This window comes from Cylas formicarius, unplaced genomic scaffold (assembly GCF_029955315.1).
Source record: "Cylas formicarius isolate icCylForm1 unplaced genomic scaffold, icCylForm1.1 PGA_scaffold_5__7_contigs__length_24384050, whole genome shotgun sequence".
NCBI classification, from domain to species: Eukaryota; Metazoa; Arthropoda; class Insecta; order Coleoptera; family Brentidae; genus Cylas; species Cylas formicarius.
The window spans coordinates 4242408-4268903 of record NW_026844341.1 but is presented as its reverse complement, the minus strand read 5'-3'; the positions used below and the strand labels follow the sequence as shown (position 1 = coordinate 4268903).

The window sequence follows — 26496 nt, the reverse complement described above, 5'->3', positions numbered from 1 at the left end:
TTAAAAATATCAATCAATCAATCAATGTCTATAATATACACATATACCCTATATAATTAATTTATATAATTAAACGTCTTGATGCAGCGCTTTGAAAACTGCCATTTCTAAAACCAAAATTTTGAAAAACCGTTAAAAATCAACAAGAAAAAAAGTACGTTTTTTTCTTTTGACCGATATAGACATTACCGCAGCTATATGCAACACAATAATTTTGCACTTTGAAAAATGAATTAAATTAAATAATTTCATTATTATTATTAGCAAGATTGTCGCCGTCAAAAATAGTCCAGATATATCACAACCACTTTTAGTGGTCCCTAGTTGAAAGCAGGATAACGCGTAAAGTGATTTCAAAAAGTACCCTGGAAGAAACGTTTTACTCCCAAAAACCTCAATCAGAAAGGGAAATTGAGAAACGATATAAAAAATTATCTTATGACACCTGTCTGCCATTCCTACCTGTCTCACTCTACACAAAATCGATATTAGATTGAGTTCGCTGGCCTCAGTTGCATAACACAACAAAAGCTAGCAGGAGTCCATTCAGGGAGGCCCCTCCATATAATAAGAACAGCATTTATAAAGGGAGGAAACTTCTATTAGTTTCCATCTATCCACGTGACAATAGGGCGAAAACGACTTAAAATACTAGGAAGCGAAGTCGAGGACTGTACTACACTTCTTGAGAATAGGTACAGCGATTTTTTTATGGGACGTTAATCTCCAATAAAACTAAGGAAAACAAAATACGTAGAATCAACACACTGTCATAAATATTTCAAACTCCTAGCGTTAACAATGACCATTGTGAAAATCTGAATGTCTGACACCACCATATCGAAACAAATAGAGATAGATATAAGCAATATAAGCAAAACGCATTGAAAATTGTCACATAAATTTTTAAAACTTACAATAAAATGTACAGAGTGGACGGTTTTAAATGTCAACGAAGGCTCGCTTTAACGTTTAACTAACTTTAACTAACCAAAACTAAAAGCAACTCTAACCAGCCAGGATCGCAAAGTGGATACATTAATTGAAAAGGCTTCTCTCTATTTGGCATAAAAGTTTTTCCATGTAACGGATATCACAATATTGGCATATACAGGGTGAAAATAAAAGTTTAGAATGTGACGAGTATTTCGAAAGTCATCGAACATTTCTTTAATCAATTCACTGAAATGGAATTTCAAAAATATCATTTACTGGTGGAGTGGCACGCTTATTTAAAAGTTGAAACTCAAAATTGTACTGTGAATTACATTTATAATCTTAGTGAACAAATTGTTATTGCGATAGGAAGAAATAAATGTAAACTTTTGTAGTAAATTTGTAAACCATTTTCCTCCTAAATCAATCTTCGTGCAACATAAATGAAATTTACCCAAATCCGAATAAATCAAGCAAAAGAGGGCGTATTCTTTATCTCTTAGTGAAGGAGTTTTAAAAAAACATTAGATATTTTTTTGTACAAACAAACACTTTCAAGTTTGCAGTTTTTAGTTGTTCAAAACTTCAACACTACGAATAAATTTGGTAGGTAAAGACAGTAACTATAACCATCAATTCGAGAAACGTGTAGTTGCGTTGCTAGTCGATAGATGGAAGCAGATGTACAATTTTAAAGGGAATATAATTTTCAGCTTAAGGTATCCCGATAGAAATGTATATACGGAGTTTTAATCGATTGTCCTTGGAAGATACGCTACTGATCAAGTATTTACGAGTACTTAAAGGTGAAACTTAAATATAGATTGTGTAACTAGGCATTTTTTTGTAAAATTTGTACATTACTAACTGGTTTAATAAAATATTAGAACGATGTTGTCTTCATTTCAGATATAACTAAAATATAATAAGTGTATGGGTGGAGAATGTTTCAGAATATTCTTTTGGCGATTTTCTTTGGTAGAAGTTGCTGCAATTAGCCGCTGCGACTTGCGACATCCAAATAAAATTCGACAAAATTAACTTAACTTAAAATTAAACGAGTTTGTAGTGTCCAACCTCGCAATTTACTAGATATTACCGACAGAATAATAACATAACTTTTACATAACCCTTTAATTTTTTTTTTGTTCCAATTTTCCTCTAGATTGTTCGTTAATTACGATGTGTGTGGTAAATCTAAATGGTTCGCTAGTTGCGCTTGGAGAAGATGAAAAACCTTTTGGTTAGTTCACCTGTGAGCGCAAGGTTAAGTCATTTTTATTTTTGGTGCTTCGCTTCAAGTGTTTTGTAAAAATGCTCTAAATTGAGTTTTATTTCAATGCTACCAACTAACCAAATGCTACCAATGTAAATTTTGAGTTGGCAACAAAGAAAATTACAAAAAAAAAATTACCAACATCTCTCGCCAGAAATTAGAACATGTTCTAATTTGATGAAAGTTCAAGGCCATTTAACATTTCTTGTCAAAATCGGACTCAAATTTCTAGATTGGTAATCAAAGGAGGCGGCATTCTTTTGAAGTAGTAGCAAATATGCCTCCAAAGTACCTCAAAAATGCCTCCATGTCTCCAAAGAACCGGATATGGTTTGAACTATCTTTAAAAGTGTGTCAAGTTTGCATAAATTAACTATATATAATACAATAACGAAAATTTTAATATTGTGACTTTATGTTGCACGGCAATGATTCGAAGTTACTTTCTCCCACCTTAAGTTGTTACTATAGCAACTATGCATATTTGGACAACATTCCACCAGCTCGTTGATAAAAAGTTGGATGTCTGGTTAGTGGTCAGATTTGATTTATTATTTTAAGGGTTTGTGGCACAAATAAAATTGTGAAACTTTTGCTAGATATTTAATTAGCCAAATTGTAATGAAATACACAAAAACAATAAGGGGACTCTGAAGACAAATGACAAACAATGGGTTTCATCCAAAATAAAACTCCTAGAAAATCGGAAGGTTATCGAAATTGAAAAGGACGGAGTATTCTACAGGATATCATGGGATTAATGCACTAGCATCTTATATCACAAAAATTAAGTAGACTAACAAACCAACCTAAGCTGTTTGGTCGAAATTTTTTGATCTGTGAATATATGGATCACGTGACTTTTTTTTTTCGTGCTTCTCATCAAGTTTTTTGTAAAATACTCTAAATTGAATTACGTTCCAATTTCAAAATCGCCTAAAAATTATCAAGTCGCTAAAACTATTTGCCTGAAATTGGAACAAATTCTAATTTGATGCAATTCGGTTCATTCGGTGCATCGCAAAAATCGAGCCAAGAGGGTCGCAATTAGTAACATAACTTCTCTTTTTTGAGTGCTAGAATAATAGATATTTAATTAACAGTGCTGCAAACAACACTCATGAGATTTGAATTATCTTTAAAAGTGTGTCAAGTCTCTATAATTGAACTATTTATAAGACAATTATGAAAACGTTAATATTGTAAGGTTATAATTTCACACGCCCCACTCCCGAATTATTTTCTCCCACCTTACGCGGTTACCCTAGCACTCCTCACTCGACTTAGTTGGTGATTGGGTTAGACATTTGGTTGTTTTCAGGGTTCTGACACAACAAAAATTAAGTGACACTTTTGCTAGACATTTAATTCGTCAAGTTTTAATCAAATATAGAAAAATAACAAAGAAACTCTGAAAACAAATGGAAACAAATGTGTTTCACCCAAAGTGAAACTTCTAGAAAATCGGAAGGTAATGGAAATCGAACTGGAAGGAATATTGTACTGGATTTACATGTCACGTCGCGTCTAATATCATGAGATTAATGCACTAGTACCTTATATCACAAAAATTAAGTTCGCTATTTAACATGTACACACCAAAAACCAGCGTGCCATTCACAGCTCGTCGTGAACGAGGTGCTGATTAACGAAATCAAATAAGTCCTCCAAAGATCTGCTCCCACTGTATTCTGAAATTTTCTCTCCGTCTTTGTACAGGAAAAGCGATGGAAAGCCTTCAATCTAAAATGTATTTTGACACAAGCAAAAGAGGTAGCACTGATTTTACATTAATATACAGAAAATTTAACTATATTTAAGTTACCATTTGCATTTTCATCATATTGTCATCATCATATCAAATTAAGGTAATGAAAACGGAATATTAATTTTTGGAAAAATATAATTTTTAAGATAGGATTAAAGTCAAGTTAATATTAACTTACACAAACAAAAAATGAATAAAAACAAAAAAAAACACAATTTTTACGAATTCTTTGGCATTGATGAGGACAATTGGTCTAGAATGTAGAATTCAGAATTCAGTGACATTTTTTATAAGGTGTAAATTTTGAGATAAGAGCCAATGGTGTTTATTTTTAAGCTCGTAGTCGTAGTTTATACCTCATACTTCATATTGCTTTACAATAAAAGACATACCCAACTTTGTAATAGGCTACTTCAGTTCTTTTAATGATGTTAATTTTTTATATTATTGTAGTATCTATTTTCTGATAATAATAACAATTATATTGTTAAGTGGAATAAATTTAGGATAGAAAAAATATATTTAAACAATTTTTTAATAGAGCAATCAACGTTTAAAAAATAGACAGGGTGTTCCATAAAAACATCACTTTCGATTGAATTTTAAAAATTATACTTTAGAAAACATGAATTGGCCAAATTTTCTGCTTCACTATGTGCCCTAAGTAGCTAGTATTGCAAAAATCGAAATCCTATTTCTTTCATAGTAACCAATGAAACACACAGTACATAAAGAGAGACAAGAGAAGATTCAGCCTACATTTCTTAGAAAAGTTTATAAACTAAATATACCGGCTTAAAAAAAATAAACTAATATTTTGACCTCTAGAAAACATTTAACGTGCAATTTCCAAAAAATCAACTATAGTTAATTGCTCATTGTCAAAATTTGAAACAGATATATGTCTGGTCATGCAGTTATTACCTGTTCAGGATGATGATTTTTTTTAACTTTTTAACTTTTTTTTTAACTAACCAAAACAGTGATTAACCTGTTACATTTTAGTAAAACGCCATTTATTACTTAAATACTATCAACTGAAAATAGTCTACTTTATATTGTTATATTCTATTAAATATTTGATTTTTAATCTTTAATTTTGATTTAGTAAAATATTGAATACATTTTTTAATGGGGCAATTGCTGAACTAGAATTAAAGTAAACACAAAATGAAGAGAGCATGAAGTAGCGTGAGAAGCTAGAAAGGCCATACATCTTTATCTCTATTTCTTGGCTGACTGAGAGTGTTTTTTTTTTTACAAGGAACAGCTGTTCTAGTGAATTTGGGGCCTTTACAGCACGGAAAAATTCTGTAATATTAACATAATGGTTCAAAATTAACAATCAAGTATTATTTTCAGGGCATTGAAACAAAACTATAAAAAATATAAATTTTACTTTCACTTTATTTTCTTTAGCTCATTTAAGATTATAAGATATAGGGCCCATAACATAAGCTTATAAAAAATAAATGGTTTTGGTTTAAAAAAAAAATCTAATATTTTTTCATTAACCTATATTAATAGTTGTCAAAATTTCCACCTGAATGTACTAAACATGCGCTTTTCTATGAAAAAATATTTATTTTTATTTTTATTAATTTTACACTGGCGTTGACAATACTTTTTGAATTTTTTTTTTTACATTAATATTACAAAATTTTACACACAAATAAATTATTTTTCAAAATTGGTGAAATCCGTGGTTATTTAGAAATATCTAAAATATTTGAAATCTGGTATCAAAATTTTGGGTAGTGATTTGCCAATCAGGTTTTTCTATTGTTCCTTTCTGTAACCATTTATTCGATTTTCGAAAAACTGTTGCTTTTGTCGCAATTTTGTTTTGGTAACTTTTTAAACCTGATTAATCCGTAAATAAACTTTCATATTTAACATTGTCCATAGAAACTTTTCTATCTTAGGTGAAATTATTATCCTTAATATGGAAATTTTGCACAATAATCAAACTTTTTTATAATACACCATTTTTTGAATTTGATCATTTGATATCTTTAAGGCTTTAACTCTCCTTAGGACTTTTTAAGGTTTAGCTCATAATGGTTATTTATAATTTTACATTTAAGGGACCGTATTTTTTCAAAAATTGGGAATAAGTAAATTTTTGCTCACTTCATAAATTCCATTAGATAACATACGATGGTTTCTGGAAAAAAATATGTCAAATTGCTTGAGGCCACAATGTTAAGAGTTTCTTTCAATCTTCCCCTTGTTGAGAAATTTTAAAAAGTGGACAGAATAAAAAAAACAATTTTTGCCAAGTACTACAGCAAGTTACCTCTTGTTGGTTGCAAAATTCCCTATTGCCATCCGCAGTGCAGTCCACTTTGGCGATGGTAACGCCACCATACTTATGGAACTTTTTACCCAAATTTTCCCAAGTCGGCGCCAGCCTCTTGCAGTGTCCGCACCATGGCGAGAAAAACTCCACAAAAGTCAGGCCAGACTTGACGCCCTCACCAAAATTGTCGGCATTTAACTCCAAAATCGAAACTTCTTCTTGTTCAATGTTTTCCTTTGGCGGCTCCTCTTTTTTCTCCGGCACCGTCCCCGCCATTTTGTTAACATAATTTTTGAGGTTTTCCAGTGTCCTTTCGCCTTGGAATTTATCAATCTATCCACATATAATTATTTTTTAAGGAATTTGGTGATTACTGAAAAACTAACATACTTTCTTGCCGTCTTCTATCCACAAAAGTGTTGGGTATCCACGAACGTCAAAATTATTGCACACCTGCCTATGAATGGTGCAATCAATCTTTGCAATGTTGATTTCTTCATTGAACTCCATAGCTTTAGCCAAATCCTCCCACACAGGTGCCAATTTCTGAAATGTTAATAATTATGAACAATTATTGTGTAACTTCTAAGGTAATTACCTGACAATGACCACACCACGGAGCATAAAATTTCACAAAATGTTTTCCCTTCTCCGTAAGGGAATCAAAGTTTTCTCCAGTTAGCTCTTTTAATGGACTTTCATGAACTATGTTTACAGTTCCATCAATTTCATCCCCCTGCAATTGTAGTAATACAAATCTTAAAGAGCGTCCAGACAAACCAAAAAAATTAACTGACAGATTAAAAGACAAGTTTAGCTGACCTACTTACCTGTCTGAGTTGTTCATTAATAAAATTTGTCAAAGTAGGCATATCTCTGGTGCCCCTAAATTTGACCCCTTCATTATCACCAACTTTGAAGAATTTCAGTGTGGGATAACCTGTTACGTCCTGCTCTGAGCATATTTTTGAGTCACTAGTGCAATCAACCTTTGCTATGCGGATATTACTGTCATCTTCGTTGAGCATTTCTGCCAGTTGCTCCCATGTGGGTGCCAATCTTGAACAGTGCCCGCACCTTAAAATAAGTCCAAGTTAAGACGCATTTCTAACATATTATTCATTGTGGCTTTTATCCTTTGTTTCATTCTTTGTTTCACATTTCTTTGTGGACAAAGAAAGGGGGATATTACAACAATCATAATCATACTTAATAGCAAACTCCACAATTTTTATCTTACCAAGGTGCATAAAACATTACAAAATGGTGTTTCTTTGGAAGTTCTTCGGAAAAATTGTCTACGGTATATTTTACAGTGAACACGTCGCTTTCATGAGCCAAAATTGTAAAGACCGACAAAGAAAAACACAAAATTACATTAAGAAAACTCATTGTTTGAAATTACTTTTTAAGACTAGGAGGGGGACTAAATCACAGAAATGTTGACCGGGAATGATTTGGAATCTACAATTATTTAAAAGCAATGACAATCGAAATTGTTTGGTTATCTCCGGAGCCAATGTCACGGAATGAATATACGACACGGACCATAAGAGCCAAATTCGTTAACGTGTTTGCCGTCACGTGACGTTACATTTAAGTGATAATTTTTGATGTGATCTCTTATAAACGTATTTTTATCTCGATCAATTTTCCTTTGTTTACTTACTTCTCGGAAAATACTTACCTGCGCGCTGGTGAATGTTAAAAGAAAAAATTAATTAGCTAGAAAGGGGCGAGAATTATTAATAAGTCCTGCGACATTAATAGGCTGCATGTATCCTAATAATGGGTTAGCAATTGAATAGATAAATGCTATTTAAATGAATAATTTCATATAGGCACCGTGTAATTTGACAATATAATTAAAATATCGATCCAATCGGCTTTAATTTACCGTGAATTTAATATGAGGTCTAATAAAAAAAATACAATTAAATTAATGTACACAATCGGAGTGTTCAAATTTCGTTAAAGTAAGTACCCCGTTGTGAAAGTTGCTTAATTAGTTAATTACTTAATAAAAATATGACTATTCAGAAGCTTTCAGTACAAATCGAAACAATACATCCAAAACCCATTGTCTGTGCGGCTATTGTGTTTTGCGCGCACATTGTTTATGCTTAGCTTTCGTATTATACATCGTGTGGACGTTCTATCTCAGTAAAGAGCCTATTATCAGATTTTCTGGTCTCTGCCATACCTACTAGGGTTCACAGGGATTTCCTGTATATCTACTATATGGAAAGATTTTTTTTTAGAAAATTACTTCAGGTGTCTAATAATTGCGTATATACATAAAACAAAACAATATTAGACAATCCTTAAATGTCTCAGAAGTGCTGGTTGCTTAAAAAATGTGTCGATGTTCCTAAAATAAAAAAGTTATTGCATATGCATATTTTTAAAATTTGAAGCGCGCTAGTAATAATGGATTTTTACTTATTTATTTATTATATCTAATTAAAAAAAAAGTTAGCTTTAGTTAGAGTGAAGTAGCGTTTCAAAGCCAAGACAAATTAAAATATTTTTTGTTTATTGTTCTTTACTCTATCTCTAAGAGAATTCGGAAATTCAAATAAATGTTAAGTGGAGTAAGTTGCCTACGATTGAAATCGAGAGACTTTTCACATACATCAAACAGAGACGTAGAGTTTTATCAAATAAATAATTATTTCTGTCGCAGGGGATGTATTATTGTATTTCTTAAATGGCATTCCTACATTTCATTACTTAAATATGTCAGTAATTAATAAAATTGCATTCAGATAATACTAAATATTTGAAAACCGCCAAATATATCAAAACGAAGGTATTGTAATAAAAGTAATTCTAAAATATAAATTGGCATTTTAGTTGGTAATTTTAAATAAGACATTTTTAATGCAATTAATATTTAAATTTAAGTTGTTTAAAACGAAAGGCAATCGACTTGAACAAACATGAAATAACAACAAACATTAAAGATTCATATATATATCGTTTTGTCAAATAAAAACAAAATATTTGGTAATGACAATTTTGAAAATAAATTGATTACATTACATCCACATTTTGCTACTTAACTAAGTTTCCAACACTTGATTAGTGACCGAATTATAGTGATTGAATCAATTTATTTATTGAAAAAATAACTGATAATATTAAATATCTAGCAACGAGTAAGGAAATCAAAACGCAAAAAGTCAAGATAGACAAAAAGTAACTTATAAACCAGTTTGTTGATCATTCTTTTAAATAAAAACCTTAGTGATTATAAAAATTAAGTTTAACTTTGTGTCGCTTATGCCAAATTAAAAATTTTAATTTCCGTGCAGACATAAGCGATAGTTTACATTGTAAATTTGAAACCTCATTTAAATAATTTATTTTATCGTGCTACCTATTTTTCTCCAATAAAACTATGTTTTTAGAATCCGTTTTATCAGTAAAATTTGATGCCTATGTCTGAACGATGGGTTCCAGAGTTCTTAGGATACTTTCATTTTTAAAAGACCAATCGGTATCCTCTTGATGAAGTGTTGAATCACGATATAATTATTGAAGGATTGCCAAATTTTCCAAATTAAATTCCTTCTCTAAATCAAACTGAGTAGTATGCAAGCGATTATGCTAAAAAGGACTGTCCTTGTAAAAAGGAATTTTTAGCGTCACATTTTAAGTAATATACATAACTCCTAAAACGAGACGTATAATTTTTTTCCAAATTCCGAAAACGGCACACTGGTTGCCAACCCAATTTCCCCGTTGAGGTGATATTTCTCATGAAGATATCAATAATTTATCAACCTACTCCGAATCTTATATCTCAATAAATTCATCAGGGGCTCTAACAGAAAGCGAAGAAAATATTCGAGTCAAAAAATGTAAAGAAAAAAAGAAAATCAATAATAGAAAGAATAAGCACAGTGGAAAGGCTTATAAAGATTAAATAATTATAAAATTAAGCCAAATCTTTGCTTGTTACAATAGATGTATAACCATTTCTGAAGAAGAAAGAAATGCCTATTTTGAAAGTTTTTCTCAAATGAATGCATTCATCATGTCGAAGTTCAAAGGAGAGGAAGCTATGTATGGTCTGTTCATAGATGTAAGAAAGTGACCAATTGCTTTTGAACGGATTATCCAAGGGTGGTCATTAACACACAATGGAACAAGATTATTATTAATAATTAATTAATTAATAATTACCTTAATTAAAAATAATAATCTTGTTGCATTCTATGTTAATGACCACCTTGGATAATCCGTTCAAAAGTATTGGTCACTTTCTTATATCTGTAAACAGACAATACCCTATATTTCCCAAGGGTGCCTTCGAACAGTAATTAACAATAAGGTTCGTGAACCATTTCCTGATGGAATAGACAGAAGGGGCGACCATCCTTCAGAAAACAAAGCTATAGGAGCGCAAATGAAGAGATATAAATAAGAATATCTACCATCAGACCTTAAATTATTTAATAATCTTTATAGGGTGTATGAAACAAAAACGAATGATGCTAAGGTTCGCCCTTTAAAAAAGACATCGTTTTCAAATAAATTTAAAACAATGTCGCCCCTAAAGACAAGTGCGAAATATGAGAGTCTTTTAATAATAATACCAAGCAAGCAAAAGAACCAATTAAACAAATATCTTTTAATAAACAGAAAGTCGCAGGGCATAATCCGGAGAAACTTATAGTCACTTTTGAACTTCGCCCCATTCAGACAGCATGCTGGCGGTTTTTTTTAGAAAATACGATGTATACAACTGCATTGTTTATGACACCTTTATCGAAAAGGGAATATGCTATTTATGAGAATAAAAAAATGGAAAGCGTGGATCCAACGAAATATGTCTAAACCTTTTTTATTACTTAAAAGAAACAGACACAAATGGTACCGTCAAAAACACTAAATTTTTTTGTGACAATTGTGGAGGCCAAAAGAAAAATAAAATATTGCTTTTTTATTTTTTCACTTTATAAATAAAAGATGTTCAAAAAATATTGTTAAAATAACACTTCACGTTCTTGTTAACTGTCTCTACGTATATGCCAGAAGATGCGTTACGGCTCCATCAGAATGGGCAACTATTCTTCGTTTAAGGTTGCGGGAGGTGTGGGAACTTTCAAAATAAAAAATTTGAATACCGTCAAGTCTTACCAGGGTTAATATATGACTAAAAATGTTTTCTTTATAAAATGGGTGTTTTTTTTCGATGTACAGAACTTTAAGTTGGCATTACTGTTCAAGATGGCTACCGATTTAGCAGCCGTCAAGTGATTTATTCTCAGTTTGGTTTGGCAATTCATCATGAATAGGCTCACGCCTGAACAACGCTTGCAGATGGGCCCAAAACGAGATTGCCGTTGCTCCCGATTTTCATAAGCGAATTTTGTTTAGCGATGAAGCGCACTTCTGGTTGAAATGCTACATCAATAAACAAAACTGCCGCATTTGGAGCGAAGCTAATCCTCAAGTGTATGTCGAAATACCGTTACATCCAGAAAAACTGACTGTTTGGTGCGCTTTATGGGCTGGTGGAATCATTGGTCGGTACTTCTTCAAAAACGATGATGGCCAGAACGTTACAGTCAATAGTGATCGGTATAGAGCTGTGATTACTAACTCTTTCATTCCTGAATTGAATAATCATGATGTCCAGGAGATGTGGTTTCAACAATACGGCGCAACATGTCACACAGCTCGTGCCACAATCGATTTATTGAAAGACACGTTTGGTGACCGCCTAATTTCACGTTTTGGACCTGTGAATTGGCCTCCAAAATCTTGTGATTTAACACCGCTAGACTACTTTCTGTGGGCTATGTAAAGTCATTGGTCTCTGCGGTAAACCACAAACGCTTGACCATTTGGAAGACAACATTCGCCATGTTATTGCCGATATACGGCCACGAATGTTGGAAAAAGTCATCGAAAATTGAACGTCCGGATTGGACTACATATTTCAAATGTAACACAACAAGATTATCTTTCGGATAAACAAAATTCATGTCAATCGAATCATCCATCGTTGTTTTATTGCAACTTAAAGTTCTATACATCGAAAAAAAAAACACCCCTTAGATAATCATCAAAACAAGAGAGAACCTGCAACGCAAAAAATTTCGCTTTTTCTATTCTCTTCACATATCCATTTTGCTCTGGCTTCCCCTACTAAAAATTAAATTACCGTTTCATTTGGTAAATCAACGATAACTAACCAAAATTATACTTTTTTTTGAGTGTTAAGTTCACTAAGCTGTTCGACCCATGTTAGACAATGTAATGACATAAAATAAATCATGTGGTTGCATTTATTCTTTTTTTAGAAAAGCCCTCTTTAATCACTCCAAGTTTTTAGGTTAGGTTATGGATATTCATTTAAAAATGTTCACCCCCCCCCAACCCAAATATTTTACTTTTAGAGATAGAACATAAATAACTTTAATTTGTGTCAGCTTTAAAACCATACTTACTCTAACTATCCCTAATAAAAGAAAATTTAGTAGGAGCAGGATTTTAAAAATCCACATAGCAATTATTTTTAACCAAATAAGGACGAAAATAATTTACGCAATTTTCTCTACTTTAACACTTTTTTCTAAATTTCTAGGATAGTCTGTTTCCAAACCAAATTATCCCGTTGTGGGTGTTTTGAAGCTATGACAAAAAACTACGTTCTGATTTACCTCGTATGAGACTTATCCAAACGAAGAGAGGCTAAAATGGCAAAAACAATTAAAGTTAATTGATTTACTAACTGAAAACAAATCATGAAAATCGGATAAAAAATAAAACACTTAAAATTTTTGGGTGGCGGAATTTGCTGGGGAGAGTACAACAGAATACTGGTGGACGATATTAAAAAAATACATCTTAAGGCCACAAAAGCCACATTTTTTTTCTTCTTATTTCGTTATTTTTAATATTTGGGCGAAATATCGCTACTACTGACACGCTTACCTGTTAATATATTTACAGTATTTATGATGTTTGTCAAGCACCTCGCTATATAAAGGCTTCGTCATGTTTCCAGCCAATTATAATACGCTCTCATCATGCCCAAAAGAAACGACTTTTTCCGGTACATGAGATTTTTTATGATGTTTGTCGGAATATGGCGCTTAAGTTTTCCTAATTTTCTTGTGCACAGAAACATGTACGTTGCTTATTCCGCAATTTATCAAATGACGTGCGTGTCGTCCGGCTTATTAATGGCGTTAAAGGTACCTCTTTTATTTGAGACAAACGTTCCAGCTGGTGAGTGTAAATGCGCCCTTTGATGCCGTTATAATTTACCCAACAAAAAAGCAATAGACACCACCGCCAGGACTATGGTGGTCGTGATAACCACCGTGAAGCTGGCAATGTGTCAGTCGCGTGATGTGTTGGGACTCATTTCCCAAGCCTTGGAGGAAGACTATCGAATTTCCATCCAAGAGGACCCCAGTGTGAGACGCATCTACCGCTGGCACTCAACGTACTGCAACAACTTGGTAAAATTGTTGGTCGGTTCCTTCATACTGCTCGCATTTTTCACCGTGGGAACAGGTAACGAGTTTCGCTAGCTGAAAGTTGAGGCTTGTGAGCGATGTCGTTTCAGTCGATGCTAATATTCTTGCTTCACTCGCTTCCGGTAGACAGCTGAACTACACTACGGAAAAGCTGATAGCGGTTCACTTTTGGTATCCGTATGACGAAAGTCGCCACTATGCGATGGCTATTTTGGAGCAACATGTGCGTACAATATTGTCGTGCCTGACCATCGGCACCGTCACTGCATTCATCAACTTCATGATCGTCGCCTTGATGCTCAGATTAAAGCTCTTGCAGTATTATTTTAAGGAATTCCAGGCGTATTCTCCAGATGGTTTCGTCGCGAGTGCCAGAGTTGGGATAGACGTTGGTTTGAAGTTAGTTTGCCAGAAACACCAAGAGCTGATTAAGTTAGGATTAGTTTGAGCCTTAAACTGTAACATCTAGAATGCTCCTTTCAGGTCTTTCGAGAATTTTAACCGTCACATGAAGCACATAATCCTGTTGGAATACACTCTAACATCGGTAATGTTTGCCGGGCAGTTGGTGCAGTTAGTAGCTGTAAGTAGCCATCGATATTCAATATGTCGTCAGTTTGAGTCAGCTGCTTTAGGGAGAGAGGATTATGTTCAACTCTGCCTTTATCGCCTTGACCATTTCCCAGCTTATGATATTTGCTTGGAATTCTAACGAGATCGTCGTCCAGGTACGATCTGTTTTTTGCGGGTTATGAATGATTTTGAGGTTGAGGTGGTAATGTATTAATCCATTTTATGTAGGTATTTACCACATGCAAGTGTATAAAGTTCGAGGGGGTGTGTTGTGAGTCTGAAGTGTAATTTTTGCCTTTGCCTTTTACCGAGTTTTGGGGTTATTCACATTTTTGCAATTCTGTTGATTGTTATTCACTTAAAATTCTCTATTTACTCTATGCCCACAATATGTTGCAACAAAGCAAGCAAATGGCTTAGAAAGGAGGGTGTTTTCTAATTTAATTAATTAAGGGGCCATTTTAAAAACAAAACAGAGACAGGGTGGTAAAGTTATCAAAAATAAATAATATTGTCTTAATATCTGTATTACGTAATATTATTATTAATATACGTAATATTTTAATGAAATTTTTCACACATCTACTACAAATCAAGGGGCATTATTTAGTGTACCAGTTTTTTTTTAAACACACCAGTGGCGGGCGTACGGAATTTAACCTGTCTATTTATAAAGTTTTATTTTAGTAAAATCATTAACGTGATGTCATGTAGCATTTTGTGGTGGGGTGATTCTTCAGAGGCAGATACAATCTTTAAAATTCCAAAAAAGATTGTTCGAACTTTGTATTGTGCACAAAGTAAGGATCACTGTACTATTTTAAAAAATGAAAATACTAACTCTCCCTTCAATTTTCATCTATCAGTGCATAATGCATATCCATGAAATTAAAGAAATGAAGAATTCCGACTTTCACATGTAAGATACCAGACATAAAAATGATCTGTGTGTTCCCTATCAACGTGTAAACAAAACTCAATCGTTTGGGCAATAAATTATTACTATTATTATTGTCTTGGCAGGCATGGATGGTATGTCACTGATTACGAAAATCATTCTTACAATCTCCAATCATTTCTAAAGATGTTTATAAGTTTCTTGATTTTTTTCAATCCGATGTACGGTTTTCCCTCAAAAAAATAAAAACCTGTTCTCTGCATGGTCATAACAATATCAATTAATAATAATGACAATATTAATACGACCTCATGCAGAAAATTATTATTAATATTATTATTATTTCTTACTGAAGTAATTGTCTATCTGTTTTATTAAAACACAAAAATCGAAGTACGAATACGAAGTATGTAAACTCTGAGGTGTATTTTTGAAATGTTTATAATTATTTCTTATAATTCTAATACTCTCTGTCTGTAAGAATAATTAATTCTGTTGTCAACGCGGTTGTTTGACATCAGTTTTTAAATTCTCTTCGCGTCTTATTAATTTGGTGTTTAAAATATTTGTTATTGTTATTTAAAAAAGAATGGTGAAGTTTACTAATGAGGAGTGGGCAGATATGCATTTTATGTGTGGTTCGGCTGATGACAATGCGCCTGAAGCTAGACGATTATATCAAGACCACTTTCCTAATAGAGTCATACCAGATAGCGGAACAATTTCAAAAGGTTGGCAGAAACAAGTGCTGTGAAGGCAATTAATTGTTTAAGAAGGGCTTATCGGACTGTAAGTACTCTAGAAATTGAAGAAGCAGTTCTAAATTCTATTGATGAAAATCCTAAACTTAGTACTACAAAAATTAGAAATAATCTGAATATGTCGCACATCTTGGTTTGGAAAGTTTTGCTCGATTTTATTGTACCCATATCATAATCAACGAGTCTGGGCATTACTTTTCCGTAGATTTGCCCTTGCTTGTTAATTTTTGTCAGTGGTTTTTTGACAAATTTGAGCATTATGTTAGCGTTTCTGATAAAAACCCACATGCAGTAGAATCATCAAAAACACTTTTGGTAAAGGTTTGGTCTGGAATTGTTGGAAATTAATCAATTGAGTCCTTTTTATTGCTAGAAAGGCTAAATGGGCATAATTATTGCCGGGTTTTAGAAGAAAATTAACCAATATTGCTGAAAGAAGTCCCAAATTGAATTAGTAACATTATATTATACATTATAGGATAGATTATTCTTAAGGTTCCAAAGGAAATTATTCCAAATCCTGGAAGATCTAGAATATAGACTTGTGAGTTACTAAAAAATCAGAATAAATGTTGGTATAAAATTGGGTCTATTCCTCCACCTGGGTCAAAGAATGAAGTATTAATATTTCGATCAGTTAATAATATAGTAATAGCTCCTGCTAGAAATGGTAACGAAAGTAGTAATAAAAGAGCAGTAATACCGACAGCTCAAGAAAAAAGAGAGATTTGATCTATAGGTATATTATGGAGTCGTATGTTAATAATTGTTGAAATAAAATTAGTAGCTCCTATGATAGAAGAAATAAATGGCTAAGTCAACTGATCTGCCTCTATGAGCAATATTAGATGCTAAAAGGGCATAAACAGTTCAACCAGTATCTGCACCTTTTTTAATAATTCCACTAATTAAAAGAAAGGTTAAGAATGGTGGGAGAAGGCAATAACTTATATTATTTATTCGAGGGAAAGCATTTATTAAAAAACAATATTTTATATTTAAAACTTAACCACCCTTTATCTCAGAAGTTATGACCTTTATGACATATGTTCAAATGAAGCTTTCTTTTTAAAATGGCCCCAAACATCGCCCCCTTAGTTATTGACATCCAATTAGAAAACACCCTGTATATAGAAACAGTTGAAATATGGAACAAATTAATTTAATAATCAGGTATTGTATTTCAAGAAAAAATCTATCCCACGTCATCATCATTTTTTCTTGCGCATTTTTGCAGTAAATAGATAATATACACGATGGGTCAAAAAGTAGGTGTCGATACCTGTTAGGGCACGAAAGAGATTTTAATACTTTTAGGCTAGTAGCGCCATCTAACGTGAAGTAGTTGATTTAGCGGACCTAAGCGTGGTTCTAAGCTCAACTCGATGAGGATTGTAGCAATTAATATTAACTTAATTAAGACTGTAAAACGTAAAACATTATATTATTACTTAATTATTATTGCAATTATTTATAAAGAGTGGTCCTTCAATTGGTAGTCACACGCAAAAATTTTGCTCTTTCAAGGTCAGATCATTTCAATTGTTTTTCATCGTTTCAAGTCCTGAAGGAATTTGACGGAAACACTTTGAACGAGAGTTTATCGCTAAAAAACTGAATTTTATTTTCATTCCGTCAATATAAATCGTTTAAAATGAAAGAAGCAGCTTTAATTGTTGTTACTTTAAATTTTGAAAAGGATGATTTAGATATCAATGAATTTATCTTAAGGAAAGATTATCTAACTTGTAAACACAATTTTAAATGCTCGATGCAGCAAACAAAAGTGACGAGGAAGAGACAGAAAATCGGTATTTTAGTTTATTGCCAAAAATTAAATTAAAAATTGGCAGTTTTAATAAATCACCAAGGGGTAGTAAATCGCATATGCAATGCTTCGATTTTTTCAGGCAGAGTAAAAATATTTTAATGGAAAATTTCCATTCATTTATCAAAATATAATCCGCCTACATAGTCGGGGAAATATGAATACCGAAACGGGTTTATAGATAAATTTTCTACTGTAATTGGCAAAAATTAACAACTATGAAAAGTTTTGCATGTTTCAAAAATTCTCTCCAAAAGGAGCCACTCATGTTAATTAACAGTTTATCGTTATCGGATGGAAATTATGATACTGCTATGCTAAAGATCGATATGACAGTAACTAATTAAATTCACACGTCAAAGGCATTTTTGACATCCGTCAATTATCAAAAAGAAAAGCCATCACAATTGTGAACTTTTTTATCTATTATAAGACAACATTTGCGTTTTTCAAAATTACCAGTAGGTAGTAGATGTGGATGTAATTCTTGTTTTTATTACAAAAAAGTTAGATTTCTGACACAAAAGTCCTACGAATTTGAAGATCGCTCGCTCTTTTAATTTTTGGAAAAGAGGTGCGTTTCAGCTCAAAGGGTTTCGTGTTCGTATTGTAAAATAGGACAATCACAACATATTTAAATGTACAAAATTTATGTTTTGGGTCAAGCAATTCGGTTTCGAATTGTCAGAGTTGCCCAAAAACAAAATGGAACTAATCAATTCAAAAGCAACAAAAAGAAAGGGAAAGAGGATCGCATTGTTCAGAACAAAAAATAATGCGAGAGTTGGAAACAATTCAAATTCATTCAGGTCACTTAAATATATGGAAAATATTCTGAGGTTTTGGCCGCCACAGCAATTTTAAATTTAACCACAAAAGTGAAAAAAAAAGAGCAAGGGCGGTAATGGACGTTTTCTTCGTTAAACACTGATATTTATACGGAACATATTTCTATTGGTGGAATTGAAAATTAGGTTTTATATGGAAAGGCTATGGTCAAACTTAATCATTTGCATGTTGCTGCATAAAATATTAGACACATAAAAAATAGGCATAGTTTCAAGTATACGTTTAGCAGATCCAGAATCTTACCAACTGGACAAATCGATATTTTAATCGGCGCAGACACTTATTATGAACTAATTTCCCGCATATAATAAGATTCGGAAAAAATTCGCCAATTCTACAAGCAAATAAGGGTGATTAAATTTATTGCCAGCTTTATTTAGCAATTCGGTTAAAGATTTATTACCAATAATTTTTTTAGTGTTGAAGAGAAAGTTGGCGAATAAAATTTTCAATACGCAGTTGGGTTAGGTCATTGTTCTATTCCGATAAATAAAGAAACAAAAAATTGAACTACACGATATGGAAGAATAAATACTTAAGAACCTCATGTATAAATCTGTATTCCGACCAGTCATGACATATACCGCCGAAACAAGACCGGAAACGTCTAAAACTCAGGACTGCCTAGAAACAAATGAAATGAAAACATTAATTAAAATAGCAGAAAAAACACTCTGGGGAAACAAATGAAAACATAAGACACATATGGAATTGAAAACATTAACACTTTGACAAGAAATAGAAAGCAAGAATGGAGTATGTATATGGATAGAATGTCTGAACAACAGATAGTGAGGATAGTAGGAGATAAATCGCCTTCCGGTCGGAGAAGTATAAGATGCTCACGAAAAAGATGGAACGACAACTTCTGATAAAAATGACATTGAAGTAAAACTGGCAGAAGTGCCTAATAAAGAAGAAGAAGAATAACATTTCAACTTAGGAGATTGTTTACATTTGGCATTAACACGATTTTTCATTTTGGAAAACAGATTACAGAAAAACAAACTCTTAGATCACGATTAGACTCATTTATGTCGTACAGCCTCAATTATTCCACATTCTTTGTAGATTAATTAGATTTAGATTAGATTAGTATGGTTTAATTTTTGGACATTAAGAAAGTGTGTAGAGGATGATTAAAATAAATTCATATCACTCAGAAATCTAATTGTGGCAATTTAAGAACTTTACTAGTACTGGCTACTTACCTGTCCATTTTAAAAGTAAATTTAAAAGTAAAATGAATTGTTCGTGAAATTTGATGAACAATTCGAATGTGGATTTAAAAAAAATCCGTTCCATTTAAAATGAAAAGAAACTTGGTATAGACATCTACTTTTTGACTCATCCCGTATATTTTCTATAGTTGGTTTCATATTTTGCCGTCTTGACGAACACCAGCAGCAATGTTAAACCAGTTTTCGACACCTACATAGCGTTTACAATAATAACTTTTTAAAAATGATCCACGTAATTTTCAATGTTTGATTACAACAAAATAATTTAAAATATTACTCTATATGTTATGTCTTCAATATCCATTATTAACTTTCTTCGCAACGGACTCAATCGCTTCTCTTTAGACGTTCGAAAAACTCAAGCAAAGCGACTTGAGGGACAATGTTTTTTGAAAATGAATATTTTGGAAGAGGAACTACTGACAGACTGACTGAATTTAACAAACAAAAAAATAGAGGCTGTATCTCAAAATGCTAGGTGGTGTAGCATTCTATATCCCTGGATCCCAAATATCGTAGCGGATGTCATGAAAACAAAATCATAAATAAAAGCTTCATTGCTGGAAATGATACTACAGAACTTCAGATATGATTTCCTCTGTTTCTGAAAAATCGAAAGAAAAAAGAGATACGCCGACAACGACGATATACTGGAACATACGGGGGGTTCGAAATATTCACTCGATTCTGTTGATAATAGGCACTGTTATTTGGTGTTATTAAGAGACTATTTTATTAATTGGTTTATCAATTTTGTTAAGAAAATCATAAGCGCTTTATACCAAAATAAATTATTTAAGTAATTTTCTTTGCAAAATTTCTCTAAAAGTCTTTGTTTTGGTTATTGTAATGGAGGAAATGACACGTAACTCTTATGCAACGATATGCTACACGTATGCGGTATGCTACGAAAGCGTATGTCGTAGTATTTCTTTGTCATAATTTCGACCACAATGTTATTTTAGAAGTTTTTTCACTCTAACCAATGACAGAGGCCGACGGAAGTCCTTCAATTTGATAAGGCAAAACCAGTACTATACCAACTATATTAGGGAGTAATCACTCCAACAGCACCATGTAGCAGGTTCTTTTCGAGCAACGAATCTCACTTGGAGCGTCTTCAACAGGAATTTCCCATACTGCTAGATGCCCGTAACCAATGTACGTAATTTTATGCTGGACACTGGTGAAAATTGGATTGGAAGATTTGGACTAATTCACTGGTCACCTCGCTCCCCTCACTTAAATCCTATAGATTTTTATTTATGGGCACACCTTAAGACGTTGGTTTACAGTATTCTTGTTGTAGTGTACTTCATGTTATGGACCAGACTGGACTATAATATTAAAAATCACTCTCAAATTTCAAATTCAGCATCTTGAAACCTCATGTTTCTAAAAACTTTTTTCATATTTGTTAACAAGCGATCCTGTAAAATATCTACGTCTTTTTTGCGATCAGCCTACGGTATGGTATGGTATATAGGTAGACTAAATTTTGAAAAATAACCTGCTAACTAGCCTTCCTTGTATTGGTGATCATGGATTAGAAAGGAAAAAATAATTTTCGAGATGATTTATTGCTTTCCCATAACTTTGGGTCGCTCCGTCTATTGCAGAGTGCAGCATTGGCCACAGCTCTATTGGAAAGTAGCTGGTACGAGCAACCATTGGAAATTCAAAAAGAAATCTCCTTTATGGTAATGAGATGCCAAAAGCCTTTGCGCCTCACAATCGGTGCTTTTGGAACCATGGACATCGGAGCTGCAATTTCTGTGAGACCTGTGCCACTTCCACAGATACAAAGTTTTGGATTGCTGAATGCAATAAAACTACCTCAACCGGTGTGCTCTTTGCAAGAGAGATAACTGTTTTCTCAGCAGTAGCATTAGCTCAGGGTGACGATGTTTCTAAAATCAATATTTGAGAAATCAACAATAACGCACTAATAGTTGAAAATATAAAATTAAAAAGCACATCCATCTACTTATTATCTATTGAAATAATCATTTTAACTGATCCATACTACCAATAATAGCAATTTAAGGCCGCAAGTAGCATCCCTTATTATTGCAGTCATTGAGCCAAAACCGCTTATCCGTGAAAGTACTATACTTACAAGTATCCGATAATGATATTGAAATACATTGTTAACAATTTACCTTTGCAGAGAATGAAGCTGGGATATTCATACACATCGGTGATGTCCGGTGGAGATTGATTTGTATTTATACTCCAGATAGACGGCGTATAGAAAAATTTAGAATATAAAATTCCCGCAAATTTGGCTGTGTTGTTTATTTTATGTCGCTATGTTGCAATCGAATAGCTCGGAGAATTAATATCAGGCAAAAATTCCAGCTGTAATCGCTTATAAAAATAAGTAATTCTACGCTTTGAAAAGTGCAGCTTGCTTTAATTTGGGCGGTCGTTTTTATTCGATTCGCAACTCGGAAACGTAATTAAAATCACGTGGAAAAATTTAATTGCTAACATTTTACTGCTACGCTTGACTTCGGGTTTCAAATATCCCCTTTTGAAATACGTTTTGTATAGTAATACGCAATTGAATTCAATCCTATTGAGGTTCTGTCGCCATATTTGATGGGCAAGAGCATTTAGATCATTATTTTTGATATCTAGAAATACGAAACAGATTTATATTTGTTTGTACGGGCTGTCCTAATAAGTGCAACGAGGTGCCGTGATGGTACTAGAAATTTGAATAAAAACCTTGAGTATTGTTTTACGGTTGAGTCAACTTCAAATATTTTTGTTTAACACGTTTTTTGAGATTCTGAAAATTCGATGAATGTTTTTTATTAAACTTGCAGTAGTTAAAAAGGCCTTTTCCTAGCATATCAATCAATTCAAATCAGATTCATGAAAAAAGAAATGCAAGGATATGATTTTCGAATAGTCAAATAAGGGCCCAATAACCCAGTTAAGACTAAATATTTATTTTATTATAAATATGAAGAAAAAACCTTAAAACTAAATAAAACGCGTAATTTTGGGAAGAGTTTCCACTTTACGACACAAGGCGAAAAAATTTTTTAGTCAAGCAAATTGTGATATCGTTCTTCCTTTCCTTAAAATCCCTTTCTGTTGCTTTCAGTGAGTTTTCAACGCTGCTTGATCTGCCATACCTAATTTGTATATATAATTATGCTTTTGATTGTACTATTATAGATTCGATGTTTCTTGTCTTTCGATATATTTCTGGCTCAGAGTTTTTGTTTATTTAATTTCAAATTCAACCGAATTACTCTCATTTACAGAGTAGGATGGGAACAACCTAAGAAATACAAGTTTACAATTTAATAATTAATTCCATATTTCGAAGAGTTTAGATTTAAGCTTACTAGCTGACGCGTTCTCAAACACAGCATCAAACTCTGTTAGTAAAGAACTCTTTAAACTTGACAAACGCCGACCGTGCTGTTTCAATTCGTGTTTTTATTTCTTTCGTCTGATCAATGCGTGAAATTATTCATGTTCCCAAATATAACGACCATAAACATTGTTTTGTTAAGGTTCGTCTTTAAATGGTATGGTGGATTATTCTTTGCGAAAGGTACAGTGACGCTCTGTATGGAAATCCATAATTGTTTGGTATCGAATTTTTTGTAATATTTATCAATAAGCTGGATAAGAATGCGAACAACGAACAATAGAGCAGAAGGGTAATTAGGGGCCTATGGGTCTATACCCCGACTGTTGTCTGTTGTAGATGTTAATACGTCGAGGTTCCTTGCGTGCTGAGTTAATACACATCAACTACAACAAGATCCACGATTCTTGCGTTCTGAGTTAATACAGCTCAACTACAATAAAAATTTCATGAAATTCCTCTAAATTGATCTAAACCACCTTCTGATACACTAAAATACTCCAACGGTTTACACCTCGACGAAACCTGATACCCACCTCATTACATTTAAATAACAACAACAACAACAACAATAATAATAATAATAATAATAATAATAATAAAATAAAATCCGTGTGGTGGCGGGATCAAGAATAGCACCACAGGATCTTTCCCCTGTCGTAAGAGGCTACTGGCTAATCGAAGCAGCTGACCGCTGTCCTAGTCCTTGATCCCAGATACCTTAACCATATTTATACTCACTTAACTCATTTCCATCGTCCTATCGCACCGGAGAATTAAAGCTTTCCGCTTCCCCCTCCTATCCATTAGGGAAATGTAAGCAATAAAGAAGAATAGAAAACGATGTCAAGTAAAAATATAAATCTTGTACCCCAGGTAGGTGGAGCCAACGGTTCGGAATCCTACACTGCATCTGCAGTCTGCCCTGCGGATTCTGGGGAGGGCAACTTGACATTACGGTGTAGGAGAGCTCCGAGAACTAGGATAGCAAATCCTGCAAACAGTACCCCAAATAGTTCAACAACAAACAGCAGGGCATCTGATTTGCATACTGCTGTTGACGCATCTGAAAATACTGGAGGTAACCATAAGGAGGATACTCAAGATGGACCAATAGTAAGTACAAGTACAAACCCAAACGAGTGGCGTGGACAAAAGAAGAAATGAGGGAAGTATTGTGGTGCTTCCAGTATTGCAAAGAGAGTGCAAGTGACAATTATAAGGTTGCGTATAGCCTGTGGAGAGAGAGAAATCCAACAGGCGGCCAAATATAGATGCGAAAAAGCTCCTGAACCAAAAGAACTGTATTGTAAAAAACTGTAGAGTAAGTCAAATTGAAATAGATGAAATAGTCAGTTATATTAGAAAGACGATAAACACAAGCGAAATCGAGACTCAAAGAGAAAACAAGGAGGATGAAGCAAAACTAAACGAAGATGAACTGCGGGAATTAAAAATCCAAATGAAACACGAAACTACAAGCTACCACACGAAGAATCTTTTGAAAGGAAAATAATAGAGAACTACGAAAAACTCGGAATTGAATTTAGGCTACCTAAGATAATAATGACGAATGAAGAGCGAAAATTGATTGCATCCGCAAACAAATTTATAAACGAGTGGTTAAACCAAAAATCAGGTAGACCATCGACACTGGTGTATGCCTTAGCAGTAACAATAACATAAAATGTACTGGGAAAACCTACAAAAACAAAAAACAGACAAAGAGATAGACGCGTGAGCTGGATAGAAAGATTAAAAAATAGATTTAGAGAAACTGAGACGGGATTTATCAAGAATATCTGAGATTAAAGATATTAATGCCTGATGTAAGATAGAAACCAGAGGACTGATAAAGAAACAAAACATTCAAACAAACAAAGGTCTGATTGAGATAAGAGAAAAACTAAAACAAAGAGTAGCGGCGCTTTGGCAAAGACTACAACGATACACAACGAGAGAGGAGCAATATTTGCAAAATAAAAACTTTAGTTCCGACAGAAAAAAAGAGATCAAGGGGGATACCGCGCTTCGAACGGAGGTACAAAGAAAAAAGAATGAAGTGGCAAAAATTAAGTACAAATGAAGTTACAGAAGCTCTGCGAGAAGCAGCTACTTGGAAGGCTCCAGGGCATGACATGATCCCCAACTTCTGGCTAAAAAACCTGATATCAGTCCACTCTGCGCTGGCGGACAAATATAACGAAATAGTAAAACCTAATACATTTGCTAATGGGCTGGCCACTGGTAGGACGTTCTTGCTCCCTAAGAACGAAAACATGAGGGACGTAAAAAACTACAGGCCCATTACCTGGCTATGCACCAATGACAAAAATTTCACAACCATTTTAACAACTAGACTTCAAGAGGTTTTGGATACGAAGGCGATACTACGCTTAGAACAAAAAGGCTGCTGCAGAGAATCTAAAGGTTGCAAGGACCAGTTATTAATGTCAAAGTATATCCTGGAAGAATGTAAACAAAGGAAACGCAATCTGACTCTAGCGTGGGTGGACTACAGAAAAGCTTATGATAGCGTGCCTCACTCATCGATTTTGAAAAGCTTGGAGTGTACCGTAGTCCATCACATATTAGTGGCAACATGCAGGATCATGATGAAGAACTAGAACACAAGCGTCTACTTAAACACCTCCCTTGAAACCATAACGGTACCCAACATAAGTATACATAGGGGAATATTTCAAGGAGATTCCTTATCACCGCTCTTATTTTGTATCACTTATACCACTTTCCAATGAGCTTAACGAACTGAAAGCGGGTTTTGTTATGAAGGGCATCAAAATAGATCACCTATTATATATAGGCGATCTGAAGGTCATTGGGAAAAACGAAGCAGAGCTAGACGATCAACTCACGATGGTCAATTTGGTATAGAGAAGTCTGCCAAAGCAGTATTCAAGATGGGAAAACTACAAACTAAAGATAACACCAGAGAGAGTCAGTTTAATTTTCGTCAGCTAGAAGGGGAAGAAAACTATAAATATTTAGGCATAGAGGAAGGAGAGACAATGAACCAGGAAAACATAAAGAACCAACTGATCAAGGAATACTGAAAACGCATTCCACAGATTTCAAAAACAGAATTGAGCAGTAAAAATAAAATCAGTGCCATAGGACAGTTCGCCTTACCCGTTCCTCAATTTAGTT

At 33.4% G+C, this 26496-nt stretch overlaps 2 protein-coding genes across 4 annotated transcripts; one reads left to right on the top strand and one right to left on the bottom strand.

Annotated features, from left to right (window-relative positions):
• Positions 1-2801: 2801 nt before the first annotated feature.
• On the bottom strand, positions 2802-7816 carry LOC132702419 (thioredoxin domain-containing protein 5 homolog). Its single transcript, XM_060671011.1, has 6 exons — positions 7523-7816; positions 7113-7359; positions 6881-7018; positions 6673-6828; positions 6280-6615; positions 2802-3955 (listed from the first exon to the last, which is right to left on the bottom strand). The coding sequence occupies exons 1-6, from the start codon at positions 7672-7674 to the stop codon at positions 3830-3832; spliced, it is 1155 nt and encodes a 384-aa protein (XP_060526994.1). The 5' UTR covers positions 7675-7816; the 3' UTR covers positions 2802-3829.
• A 403-nt stretch (positions 7817-8219) lies between these two features.
• On the top strand, positions 8220-22214 carry LOC132702383 (odorant receptor 49b-like). Of its 3 annotated transcripts, XM_060670971.1 has the most exons (8): positions 8220-8258; positions 13307-13530; positions 13582-13821; positions 13874-14216; positions 14268-14367; positions 14420-14512; positions 21554-21709; positions 22105-22214. In XM_060670971.1, exons 2-8 carry the CDS (start codon positions 13329-13331, stop codon positions 22153-22155), a joined length of 1185 nt encoding a protein of 394 aa, XP_060526954.1. In that variant the 5' UTR covers positions 8220-8258; positions 13307-13328; the 3' UTR covers positions 22156-22214. The 3 variants fall into 3 exon arrangements, with proteins under 3 accessions (XP_060526954.1, XP_060526953.1, XP_060526955.1); XM_060670970.1 differs by lacking the exon at positions 22105-22214 and having other exon boundaries at positions 21554-22058; XM_060670972.1 differs by lacking the exons at positions 14420-14512; positions 22105-22214 and having other exon boundaries at positions 21554-22058.
• Positions 22215-26496: the final 4282 nt, after the last annotated feature.

Coding starts and splice junctions, on each gene's coding strand:
- LOC132702419 (XM_060671011.1), bottom strand. CDS start 7,674: ATGAGTTTTCTTAATGTAATTTTGTGTTTTTCTTTGTCGGTCTTTACA. Junction 6,829..6,880: donor CGTGGTGTGGTCATTGTCAG/GTAATTACCTTA, acceptor TTAACATTTCAG/AAATTGGCACCTGTGTGGGA. Junction 6,616..6,672: donor GGATAGAAGACGGCAAGAAA/GTATGTTAGTTT, acceptor ATATGTGGATAG/ATTGATAAATTCCAAGGCGA.
- LOC132702383 (XM_060670970.1), top strand. CDS start 13,329: ATGCCCAAAAGAAACGACTTTTTCCGGTACATGAGATTTTTTATGATG. Junction 14,368..14,419: donor AGTTGGTGCAGTTAGTAGCT/GTAAGTAGCCAT, acceptor CAGCTGCTTTAG/GGAGAGAGGATTATGTTCAA. Junction 14,513..21,553: donor CTAACGAGATCGTCGTCCAG/GTACGATCTGTT, acceptor CGTCTATTGCAG/AGTGCAGCATTGGCCACAGC.